General features: G+C 38.9%; 3 protein-coding genes across 3 annotated transcripts in view; all 3 read right to left on the bottom strand.

Moving 5' to 3' along the window:
- Nucleotides 1-9,027, bottom strand: part of LOC113669634 (uncharacterized) — a 39,332-nt gene extending 30,305 nt beyond the window's left edge. The window contains exons 1-2 of the mRNA XM_089182719.1: nt 8,862-9,027; nt 8,494-8,668 (exon numbers count right to left, since the gene is read on the bottom strand). The gene's annotated coding sequence lies outside the window, so the exon portion shown is untranslated. The remainder of the gene's footprint in view (nt 1-8,493; nt 8,669-8,861) is intronic.
- On the bottom strand, nt 2,836-5,785 carry LOC149039933 (uncharacterized). Its single transcript, XM_089182720.1, has one exon. The coding sequence runs from the start codon at nt 5,407-5,409 to the stop codon at nt 3,043-3,045; it is 2,367 nt and encodes a 788-aa protein (XP_089038846.1). The 5' UTR covers nt 5,410-5,785; the 3' UTR covers nt 2,836-3,042.
- An 827-nt stretch (nt 9,028-9,854) lies between the features above and the next one.
- Nucleotides 9,855-12,852, bottom strand: LOC113669594 (uncharacterized). The gene is made up of 6 exons (XM_027185660.2): nt 12,447-12,852; nt 11,962-12,210; nt 11,682-11,754; nt 11,412-11,486; nt 10,810-10,861; nt 9,855-10,430 (listed from the first exon to the last, which is right to left on the bottom strand). Exons 2-6 carry the CDS (start codon nt 12,172-12,174, stop codon nt 10,277-10,279), a joined length of 567 nt encoding a protein of 188 aa, XP_027041461.2. The 5' UTR covers nt 12,175-12,210; nt 12,447-12,852; the 3' UTR covers nt 9,855-10,276.
- Between the last annotated feature and the right edge of the window lie 139 nt (nt 12,853-12,991).

Raw genomic sequence — 12,991 nt, 5'->3', positions numbered from 1 at the left:
GGTGGTATAATGCCCCAGCAACCACTCCAGCGTGGAAAATGATAACTGACTGTGACCTACCTTATGTGGAATTGATATTGAACAGCCACAAAAAATAGAAATGAAACTATAGTCCCTCAGTACCCGTTGTAAATAAGCAGGTAATGCAAACATTGGGCTCCTCCAAAGGAAACAGTTCATCGGCAATTTAAAAATTTTGCTCCCTTTCAACCTTAATCGTGACTAAGCATATACTTTCCCCTTTCAATATCATCCCTTAATCGCACATTAAGGTCACGAGAACAAAGGAAGTGACCACCAACTAAAGAACCTCTCGATTGAACAAATTCTCCCGGCAAATTCTCCTTGTCAACACCTTCAGAAATGTATGGGAACAGTGTGGAGAATATGCGAACTGATGTTAGGGTGTAAAGGGTGAACAGGCTATCCCCTTTATCATTCCGTGATCGAAACGAACGGTTATTGTGTTAAACGGTGTTCGGTACGTACAGAAACAGTGGATAGCGTTCAAAGCACGCTCTGATTGGCTAGTCAAACTCAAGATATCAAGAGTATAAATTTTTCGACACAAAGGTACATCAACTGGTGACCTTAATCTCCCTGGACGTCTAGATGAAAAGGCCCGGGTTAAATTTCCATACTGTGAAAAACTGTTTGGTTCTTTTTAATCTACGTAAAAGTTGGGATCTTCAAATTTAAGACACGATTTGACTTATGAGCTGTTTACTACGGCCTGCAAAGAAAATGGGCGATTTCATCTTCTAAGTGTCGATGTTAATGTTAATGATGTTAATTTTATTTCACTCGACCAGTTAGGATCCCACACAAACTGCGGCGTAACCACTTGAATTTAGAGAAAGAGTATGGGAATATCGAAAAGCGTCATAATGAAGCATGTGATTATGACGAATATTCTCGTTTAACTTAAAAAAAATAGCTTTACTTTATGAAGTCGTCCTACTATGTACTCAATAAAGTGCTTCCGTTGCCGAACCCTTTAAATAGCTAAAATTTCGTTGTCTTCAGTCATAGAAATATGACATACCAAGTGAAAACTACATCAATTTTAGGGTTAAATGAGAGTATTCGCTGCGACACAAAACTGTGACATGAAGCAATATTCCAATGCATTCCTCTCGAAATTCAAATATACTAACGTTCACACTTAATGTGTGGGTACTCTGTGCTTGACCCTGTGATTATGTTGTTATCACGATACATTGCCTGCAGTATAGTGACAATCTTACTTTCAGAGTGTCCTTCTCTAGATCTTTAGGCGTTCGTTGTTCGTCTCTTCAAAGACAAGGCAGCATAAGATGGACAAAATTGGTTTCTGACTATGGAGTCAGGAATTATTGCTTTACCTTTCTGAATTAGGCAATGTTAGAATTGTTTCGATTTTCGCACTGAATTATACGTGGCTGTTTTAGGCTGAGGGCCAGCTGGCATACATAGTTACTTTTTTTTCAGCACTCTCGAATTGTTGGGCTAATTCCGGCGGTATTTACTTACAGGAAGCAGGAGCCCATTACTGGGCTGGACGGAAAGTTACTGATCAGCACAGAGCAGCAACTCCTATCGCAACTATTGTTGGATAAACTCCAAAAATACCAGTTGTTTTTGAAAATATAAAAGAAGTTAAAAAAAGGAATTCATATTTTTAAGATGGGTTACCTTACCCACCACTCCCCCCTTCCCCCGAGCTGATTGCTCAGATAAATATGAGGGATATGTACAAAGATTCCATTTGAACTTAGCTTGTCTAGATTCTATAGATTCGTGTAAATAAAATGTCGATAGGTTGTTCTTAGCCTTCCATTTTCCCCAGGAATATTGTACAAACGAGAGCAGCAGGAGATTTCGCGCACCCGACCGCGCATGGGGGTGGGGTGGTTGAGGAGAAATATACTTTTTTTTCTCGTTCCGCGCTCAATCTCGCCAGCTCTCTTTACGCTTGTAATTCCTCTTAACTACAAATGAAAAATCAAAATGGTTTTCAAAGACAAGATCGAAGCGAAATCATTGCTTGTTTCTCTTAAGAACATAATCCCCTGTCATGTATTTCAGTTGGTAGAAAATTTCGTCATCCTGAGCCGTATGTAAGTAGTTTACGTAAGGTAATCATTCGCTGCCTTTTTCTTTTTTTTTAACATTTTCAACAATATACACTTGCGTTTGATTCTTTCTGAAGCTAGAAATACGGAGAGGGAAAGTGAAAATATAAAACAAACGTTATAGTTTGGAAAACGGAAACAGCGTAGCTTGAAGAGCCACAATTGCCCTTGACATCCTTATAGTTCCAAAATTACCCTAAAATGTCTTAATAAATGAAAGTTGCTTCTCGAGATCGTAAGCTTCATTTTCTATCGGGTCACATACTTGTGAAGAAACATAGGCATGCCATGCATGCAAGAGTTATTTTTGGGGGTTGGGTGGATTACTCGAAACATTGTAAGTGATGTCTAACTTCTTACAAAAGGAAAGAAGAGTATTAACGCGGAAATAACGAAAATGTCGAATTAACTCACACACAGGTGTTTTGTGGCAGATTGTGTGATGTGCGAATAACTGTAACCAAAAATAAACTGTATTGGTGCCACGGATACCTATTAGTAAAAAATGCAGACTGCAGACCGGATACAAAACGTAGACTGCAGACTGCTGAATGGGTACAAAATGCAGACTGAGAATCTAAAGAGTTTTTCGTCTGGTTTGTGATAACAGGTCACCTTACAACTTGACGAGCGCAGGGTTCGTACCCTTTTTCAGAAACAATTTTCCAGGACTTTTCCAGGACTTTTCCAGGCTTCAGATTATTTTTCCAGGACTCCAAAATTCACCTTAACCCTTTCACTCTCATAAGTATAAAAGATTCATTTCTACTTTCAATTTCAACACATTGTCAGACATACAAATGAGAACAAAGAAAACAGAGAATATCAACTTCTTTCATTGAACTCTTAATATCTCAGAAGTAACATCAGAAATCCGTGACTGATACTAAGTAGAATTAATATTCACATCTTGGGATTCAAAGTGGGGTTAATTATTTTTCAGCTCTTGGAGCTTTCCTTCCAACTGCTCTTCAATGTCCTTTAAGACTGCCCTTTTTTCCTTGGCAGATCTTCGCAAACTGTTTGATTTGGCAACCCAAGTAAGGTTTCTTGAATCTTCAGCCCTATCTGCAAATTCATCTGCAGTCTTTAAAAGAGCCTCTATATCAGTTTCAATTTGCCGTTTTTTCTTCTTCAGCACATCAATCCCATCCATTGCTGCCTTTCTTTTAAGCGTGTTTTCCTGGGACACTTTAATTCTCTTCTGCTCTTCTAGATAGGAAATATATTTCTGTCGCGCTCCAGCAGATGCCATAAGTAGTTGCTTTGAGATTTTTACATTGGCAAGGCCTCCAACTGATTCAATATGATCATGAATAATCCTCTGTGCAATGAACGATCTTTCCGACAGGTTCTCAACTGCCACTTCTTTGTTTACAGAAAATCCTCTTTCAACTGTGGCTTGACCATGAGACATTAGCAGCAATAATTCAACTACCCCCCATGCTTTTGCCAGTTGCTTATTACCAGCCATGTGTTCATATAACAGTGTGTCGACTCTTAAAGAGGATTCACTAGGGTCAAAATCTTCAAAGTCAGGATTACCTGCACATTCATCCAAAAACTGTCCAAACTGATATATCACCTCATCACACTCATCAGCCTTCAATCTGTGGGCTTCCACAAGAATTTCAAGAACTCTTTTCATTTTTTTGACACATCCTTCTTTCTCTGATGCCATTAGCCTTGGATCCAGACAAGACATACTTCTTACTAGTCGATAATTTATTGGTGTTTTGTCAAGCAGTTTAGAGGCTGTTTTTGCAAGAAAATCTTTACATTCCATTCTGAATTGAAGAACTTGCCTTTCACTCAATTTCCCAGATTTTTCTTTCAGCATGTGTTGTGCCACAAAGCCAACATCAACTTTCTGGTAGTCTAACTGCTGTTCTTTATCAGTGGGCTTCAACCTCAGGATCTTCAGAGGAGATGTTGCCTCGGTAACAAGTTCACCCTTGATAAACATATTCAACAATGATTTCAACAAAGTGTACAAACTGATACTCATGAATGGCAGCATAGGTTTATCAGTCTGAAATGCTGTGAGAAAAGGATTGATCTGTTTTGCCACTGATGAGAAGAAGGCAATCTTTGCTGGCATCAAGGGATCACAGCAACTACTGCTAATGGTCTCGTAAGATTTGGACTTGGGATCAGTAACTTTCTTTGCCTTAACAGCATTAATGTATTTGACAATGTGAGGCCACACTTCCAGTGCTCGCTCGGCAACTGACACATTCTCTAACCACCGGTGCTGGCAGAATTTTAGGGGGAATACACTGCTACCAGTTATTCTAATGTAGTCTTCTCTTCGAGCCGGACTGTCTTTAAACAGCCAGTAAAGACTGGAGAGAGTTTTCTGCACCGTCCATCCAGCTGCATCACAACCATCCTTAAAAGCTCCATGCACAACATGTATACCACAACTGCCTGTGTTAAGGAGAGTGCAACTGAAATCACTCTTCAATTCTTGCTCTACCATTTCATAAAATTTCCAGTTAACCTTGGGCCCATCCATAGAGAGTTGAATCAGATTTCTACAGCTCAAGTCCTCTTTGCAAGAATGAAACTTTTGAAGCATATCCTCTGCACTAGAATGCCCAAGAAATTGTGAATCATAATAGCGAGTTTCAACTTTGTCATGATTCCAGATGCGAACATGGAAATCCATCTGCTTCTTTTGCAGTTCGTGATTCAAACTTTCATCAAACAAAAGCACATATCCCTTTGAAGATTTGACTTTTTCCTTTAGAAGACTCTTGAAACATGGTGCAATACCAAAGCAAGAAAGATAGGAGGCCTTTTTCTCCCCACAGGTAAATTTCTTTGCAATGTCACTGTCTGGAAACATTTGCTGCACTAAGAAGTTTATATCTGTACAGGAATTATACGAATAATGGCTGCTATTCACCTTTAGCGCCCACCAAATTTCAGCAGTTAAAGTATCATTCCTCGTCACGAACCCGGACATACCTGCTGTTGTACTAGCGGCACTACTTGATACAGTCAAAGTAGAGTTGTTACTTTCAGTGGCTGTTCGAGGGGCAGCGAAAGAGCTGTTCGAGAAAAGGTTTCTTATGTCACCTGTTGTATTTCTTTGTTGCTTTTCGATAAGATGAATATGCTTCTTTCCCTTTTCGTGGCTTTTCAATGCCGATTCTCCCATATTTGATACATCAAACGCTTTCATACAAACTCTACATTTTGCTTTAAACTTGTCCGCGTCACGTTCCAGCCACAATTTATAGGAAGAGTTTTCCAACCATCGGTCACTAAACAAGCATTTCCCAGGCATATTTCGGAACAAAACATTTAAAACTCAAGACGCCCATTCACTGAGTACCCGTTTACAAAATCATGCATGCATCAAGGTTACTACTGCGCATGAGCTTATGATGATACATGAGCCCTCGATCCAGAGTTACACTCGTGTCAGTTTCGGGAAACATGAAAAAATATAGATGCGGTCATGCGGTCAAAACCAGAAAGGAATACGTTATAAAAATACTAAAAAAACTTTGCTCATTTGTTTTAGAGAAAACTTTATTACTTTGTTCAGTTTAACAGATTTCCAGGACTTTCCAGGACCAGCATTACTTTTCCAGGACTTTCCAGTCCTGGAAAATGCGATAATAAAATTCCAGGACTTTCCAGGATTTCCAGGACCCGTACGAACCCTGCGAGCGTCACGCAATCGCTTTTCCGTGATCAGCTTTCACGATTATTTGCACCATTGTGGAATATTCTTAGCCCATTTCTTGATGAAAATCGATCGTAATATAAATTTCAAGCCTTCATGTAGTTTTCTCACTTTGCGCGCAAGTTGGTCGGTGTGATGTCTGTACAGATTTAACCAACGTAATAAAAGTAGATGTAGGTGTAAGTGAGATGTCACTCTTGAATATTTAACACGCGCCACATTCGAGAAACAATTGACAGCTTTGCACGTGGTCCGTGTTATCATCTTTTCAAGCGGTATGTGTTTATTTTGTGGACAAAAATGCGGACCGAGACCAAAACTGTTCCTTCGACTTGATATATTTTCGAAGTTTGTAGATCATATCTTATTTAACCTACCTCCGTAAATCACTCATTCCAGATAACAAAATCAAATAAACATGCTAACGATGGTATCTGAATTCGTCCTTGGCCAAACACAAACGACTCCACAAGATCACTTTCTCCAGGCATCGAAAACATACACAAAATCGTCCATAGTTAATTTTAATCAAACATTCATCTAGAGATAGCACCGAGCAAACCAATCCAGAAAAATATAATCGGCACACTCAACAAATAATGAATCGTGCAACACAGATTGCCGTTAAAGAACTGCTCAAATCAAAATGTTTGGTTCAATCCATCAACACCTAAAGCAGTATTTGATTCAAAATTTTTCTACTCACTCTCGTCGTGAAGGAACAATAACTATGATCGTGCTACAGTGCACAGAACTCCATTTTCTCTCGAACAACTATCCACCATTTTCACAGCATGAGTAACACGTTTACTATGGGCAATCTGATATCTTTCATCTGTCCAGTGGTATCGCATTTCTCATAAAGCGCGGTAAAATACACGTTAATAACAAAGAAAGCCAACATTTCTCCGGCTCTAAAAGATGATTCTTTTTTACGAACCGCTATCTCTGAATCCTCCCTTACTTCGTTGAAATTTGAACGCCTCTCAAACCAAAGAACAAAAACGACGTTCTGATTGGTACCTTAATGCGACGATCTGATTGGTGCGAGCAACATACCTATTTCTGTACGCTAACATAGATGTTATTTTTGTATATGTATGTATGTATGTATGTATGTATGTATGTATATATATATATAATAACTAAAAAATGTTCCATTCCCTGGCGATTTGTTTGAACGCTTAGGACGAGAAATGATTGTCTCCTGATTAAAAGCTACATATCAAGGCATTTTTTACTAAAATGAAAATTTTCTTGGAACAACAGAACAGCAGCTGTTTTTGAAACATTCTTAGAGGTCATGCACAGGTGGCCAATTAAGACGGCTATGTAAACAGGGTTGTGAAGTCACGCTTTCTGAGAAGTACTTTATAAAAGCAAAAGGGGACTTTTTTTTCCTTGTTTACATAGCCACATCCAAACAGTTGGAAGGGGGGTTGGAAAAAGTCCTCCTAGGTTTCCAGAGCATAACTCCCTTAAAGGGAAGTTTGAGTGGAAATGTGCTGCTGGGGGTTTGAAACCCTGGCCTTGTTTAAGACACACAATTACCATATGTGGTACTGATAGACATCATTAAGCCACGTCTAGGAATCTCACACGATATTTAGAACTTAATTAGGAAAAAATGCTAGCATAAGGAGGGGAATGACAAGGAAGTTCTAGGGTGCCCTTTGAGAGCAATGGGCCTTAAATTTTATAGTTGATAACATGCAAACTCGTATTTCAGGAGCTGAAACCGAACATGGCCTGCGCATCACTCGATGCTCATTCGAGAAATACGGCATCAATGTCGACATGACAATCTTGTAAGTACCCTGGGGTTTTACATGGTATGATTTCTTTATGAAAAATCCTTCCTACAAACGAGTATTGCAAATTGGTACTGCCAACATTCACACCCTATTTACAAATTCCGACCCAGAAAGACACCTTCATCCTTCAAGACTCATACAAGTGAAACTGTTTGCTCTGTTGAAGATTAGGAGAGGACAAGTCCTGTGGGAAAGTAGATTAAACAGCTCACAGGATGGACTATCATCACATCATCATAATGACTTGAATGTACAGATCAGTTATGAATTGTTTCGAGAATTCGAACAAATTTGAATTGATAAGACAAGACGCATATGTCTTGCGCACAAGAACGCGAAAAGATTAGTCGCATGAAATCAATCGCTTACACATTTGCCCTCGTGTATGTACACCGATCTTTCCGTTTCAGGGTTATCAGTCTCAAGCTATTTGATAAAGTGACTGATTTAGTTTTACCAACACACCCTAATAAGCTGAAGTCGCTCACAAAACGTTGTTCCACGCAAGACACAGCGCATTGCAATACTCTTCACTGCTATACCAGCTATATCTGACGCAAATGTTTGCATTGGCTTCGTCAGGAAATTCCAACCGAGACCGTTCTTAATATGCAACTTAGCTGTACTTAAAATCCACTCATCAGCAAGAATATAACAGTGAATCGTGATATTAAAATAGAATCTTATGAAGGAGCTGTTTTCGTAAAATTTATTGAGAACTCGTCTTCACTCTAATTAGGTTGTGATCCTGAGAGACAGGGAGTGAGTTTGGCAGTAAAGACTTTCTCATTCTCGAACTTGGCACTCCTACAGAGAGCATAAAAATATTATGAAGATTTATAGATAGACTTATCAGCACACTTACTTGTCACAGATACGTGTCATAAACCTGTTTAGAACACCAAATGAGTCATATCAGCACCCACTGCTTTCGATATACCGTCGTTCAAAAAGGTTTGATTGCGCCCGAGTTAGAAACGTCAATGAATAGTAAACGACCACTTTGCACTGGTTCCGTCATCATCGAATATAATCTGCCACTGCAATCGTAGAGAATGCGCCGATTTTAAAAAGATATTTGCTGTCTTTGAACATGTTTTATGGCCACGATTAATCTTAAATCAATATTTTGTTGTTATTGTCTCAAGTTGCGGCGACTCAAGTTGACTGATATTTCGTTTCGCCGTTGTTTTCCACAGGGAAGTTAAAGCAGTTACAATAATCAAAACTTACCAACCGTTCAGTGTCCAGAAATATGAATTTATCTAGGATATGACGTGATCTCACCAAGCTAACAAAACCTAGAGTCTGACTGGAGATTAACTGGATATTGAGCAATGCTTTAATGAGGATCAAGTAGTCTCTCGACTGAAGGACCTGTCTAAGTTCCTGAGAGTCCAAAAACAATATAAGATAACATTTGATCGATGTTCTTGTCGTGACTTTTTCCCACAGCTATTTAGAGTTGACACCATAAAAGGCTGTGGAGGAAAATTTGATATGATTATCTCAATCTTAAAGCGTGGGAGAGGCGCAAACAGAAATCTTGACAATATATAACCATAGAAAACTGGTCATCGTCATGTACGGTTTTTTGTTCTGCGCAATCAAACATTTCCAGGCGTGTTGTTAGGTGGTTTTAAATACCTTCGATTATCATAGTATCTAAAAATTGCTAGAATCTAGACAGCCAAAATTGTGAATAATGATGCCCTATTTTTAGCCACAGTTTCATCCAAACTAATGCCTGGTGACTTGCAGAGGCAATTTAAGGAAGTTATTAGAAATTTAATATTTTTTTTCCATATGAAACTGTAAAAGAAATGAATAACGGATGAAACGAATTTTGTAAATTCATTTGTGAGGGCAACTGCTGTTCTGTCAGTCCATGTGGATTCCAAGCTATGCCTTAGTAAAAAAATCGGGGATATTTGGGGCTGTCCAGCATGCTCAGCTATCAGTCCATTCAAAAAGCTTTCAGTAAACGTGAGCAAAGTCACATGTTCCACAAACATCCGGAAAAAGTAACATCACTTCATTTGTCGCGAGCTGTCATAATAACTGAAGTCAGTGAACTTGAACTTCTCTCTATCAATTTACGCGTGCTATTTTTAACCTTGATTCAAGGAAGTCTTATATCAAGGATAACACATAAGTATTGATGTCGCTGAACCATCGTTTGAAAATACAAGTATCAGCGAGGATACTTCACATAACTACTACATATTTCTCCTTTTTACCTTTTTAATGCGTTTCAAGAATGAAGAACGAAAACAGAGACAAATGTAAGTTTGCACATTAAAAGTGAAGTAGTTGATGTAATGCGGTAAAGACACTGTCACCAGAACCACAAGTGAACTCACTTCGACGTTACTGAAAGGTCCTGCGGAATACTGGAAAAGTGATTGTAAATAATTTAGGTTTGGTTTCCACCGGTAGCTGACCGGTCATTGGTTCATAATTAGTCTGACAAGTTTCAAGATTACCACTGTCTTTTGCTTCATCATTTTCGTTGCATCATCTCGAACTGCAGAGTGAAAAATGGCATTCTGTTCAAATGTGATTAATTAAACTGGCAATAGCAGTAGATAGCAATCGGCTAAAAAATTTACGGCGGTATTTTACAGTTTAACTCGAATAACGATCTATTATACGGTAGGCATTTGAAGGGTTCGTGTAATCAGAGTTAACCTCTCCTTCAAGCGTTCTTTCTGATTCTTTAGGTGTTGTTCAAGCCTCAGAGCTTCCTTAAGGAGTTCATCAAGTTTGACTGGACAATATCTTTCGAAAGATTCACCCTCCCTGAAGATAAGATAAAAGTAAATGGTATAACAAGGTCATTGTTTGAGAGACTGAGTCAGGTCATAACAAATGATTATGTCTAAGAGGTGTTTTTCAGGGAAGACCACACCATTAAAACACACTACACGACCCGAAATATATAAACAAACAGTAAACCTGCCAAACGTGAAACACAATGCCAGCCCACTCTTTGGCAGCGGACTAAAATTCTGCTGTTTGTGGTTAACTATCAAATAAACGTTAGAACGTCACATTAAGCGGTATGTGTTTTATACCAGACATTGCTGTCTAGTATGAGGTCTTAAAACAAAAGGATCTTTATAATGACTAGTCTTTTACTACATAGCGAATATGAACATTTCTCATAGAACAAGCTTACGCAAATGGTTGTGCCCACTTCAAGTGTACCATCCTCATCTCTTGGCCAAGTTCTGCGAGCGGAAAGAAAACGACCATTCATACAATAAGCCATTGAATAAAGAACTAATACTGTCCACACGTGACAGTTCAACATTTTATTCATTGCCAATTAGTTTTGAGTGACAGATTGCGGTAAAATTTACTTATATCATAACTTATATTTACTTTAAACAAGGCCTGTTACTTAAATATTATTTTCTCCCCATCAAAAACCAACATTCCTATATCTCAGTCCTATTGGCCCTATAACCTTTAACTTCCAGAAGTGATCAACATATAACTCCTCCTTATGATATCCATACATTAACTGGCAAACAGGTAATGAGAATACTCAGACTTATCAAGCAGAAGTTGTTGTCTGGATCTAACACCAAATTTTCGTAACTAGTTAAGAAGGAACGTGCAGCGGTTAGAGGAGAGAATTTAATAATCAGATCTTGGGAGTTAAGAGGCAAATCTGAAACTTCTCGAAACCAACCAAATCATGTAAGGCGGTTCCCCAATCTATTAACGGATTATAGAGCGAAGTAAGTTAGAGCACCGTGAACCAAAATGACACACCTCGCAACACGGCTTCAAGTTTTGATTTTTCATCACCGCTACTCGAGTCCTTGCTATCAAGGTGCAAAAAGGGACCTGTAATTAAAAATAATAGTGGCAGTGAAAAGTTCTTGGCATCCGAGAAACGAAAAGGCCCAATACTGGTATTTAACCTGTTAACCTCTCAGGCCAGATGTTAGGAACATATCTAAGGCCTTGGGAGGCTTTTTGATGAACGAGGGCCTACTGTAACAGTGCTGAAGGGCAGCGATTGGACTCATTTTGACTTACCTCCGTGCTTTACTTGTGATGCGATATCATCTGACGTGTTGCTCATCCGACTTTGATCTTGATTTTGAGCCACCTACCAATACAATCAATGAAACGTTGTTAAATGAAAGCTTTCCCAAAACTATTTGCTAAAAGAAAATAAATTATCTTTCAGTCATTGCAGTTCAGTTCATTTGTTATACGTCGAAAACCTTTTGTTTAGGTTTTACGGAAGGAAGGTAACATGCATTCGATGGGAGAAAAATTGGTACTGTGATCAAAATAGATTCAGCTCGCTTACATGAGTTGGAAGAATGACTTTCTGTTTCTTCGGCGGTTCTGGTTGTACAAAGCTTTCCTCGTGGCGTGGCACTCCTTTGTCGTGTTGTGCCGCTCTTTTTCGCGAGTCCGGTGGATTGGAAGAGTCATTTGATGTTGTAAAGTTCATGTTTTCCCCAAATAACTGAAAGTCGTCTTTGCTGCCAGAATTCATCGGCAGCTGTTTCAAAGCCATTCGGACGATGGGAACAAAATCTTGATAATCGCCGTTCTTACAAAATCAACAACAAATTTTAGAGAATAAAATCATTATGGGTATTTTGATAACTTTCAAAAAGGTCAACATCGTCTAAATCAAATCTGCAATTGAAGTTCAAGCATGTGAAGCACGACAAACGCCATGGAAAACTTTGACGAAATTTCTTACTGGCTTACTAGTAATGCACAAGTAAATCAGTGAAGTACTCCTTTTTCTAAAGCTATGAGGTATAATTGACATTGACTTACCCTGCTAAGATTAGTTTGTCAGCTGGAATTGTTTAAAAACAATCTGCCTTGCTTTCATCCCTGCTCTTCTGCTGTTTTTTTTTTTCTCTTCTTGTCCTGCACAAGCGCGACGGGATGTGACGTCATCTAACAGTTTTCCCGCCAAATGACCCATTTGCGCGGTTTAAAATGAACACCGAAGTACACCCTTACCCCCAAGAGGAGGTTGATGAAATATTTCTAGTTTCTCCATAATTGCCAACCTTCAGATAAAAAAATATTTATGCCTTGAAACAATTCCGAGGAGATTCTTTATAATAAAACTGCATAGGCCCCTACAGGTACAGGCTGGCACGAAGTGATTGGGAATAACAATTAGTCTTTTCACCCCTGGATCGGGTCCCAATCCATCGTTAGGTTATCCCCCCCCAGCATTTAACCCTTTATTCCTTAATATCTGTATATATATTCTCCATACTGTTCTCTATACGTTTCCCATGGTGCTGACAAAGAGAATTTGTTTAACAACCAAGAACCTCTCTAGTTGGTGATCAGTTCCTTTATTC

The sequence above is a fragment of the Pocillopora damicornis genome, chromosome 9 (assembly GCF_964200805.1).
Source record: "Pocillopora damicornis chromosome 9, jaPocDami1.2, whole genome shotgun sequence".
NCBI lineage: Eukaryota > Metazoa > Cnidaria > Anthozoa > Scleractinia > Pocilloporidae > Pocillopora > Pocillopora damicornis.
This window is presented reverse-complemented; position numbering and strand designations above follow the sequence as displayed.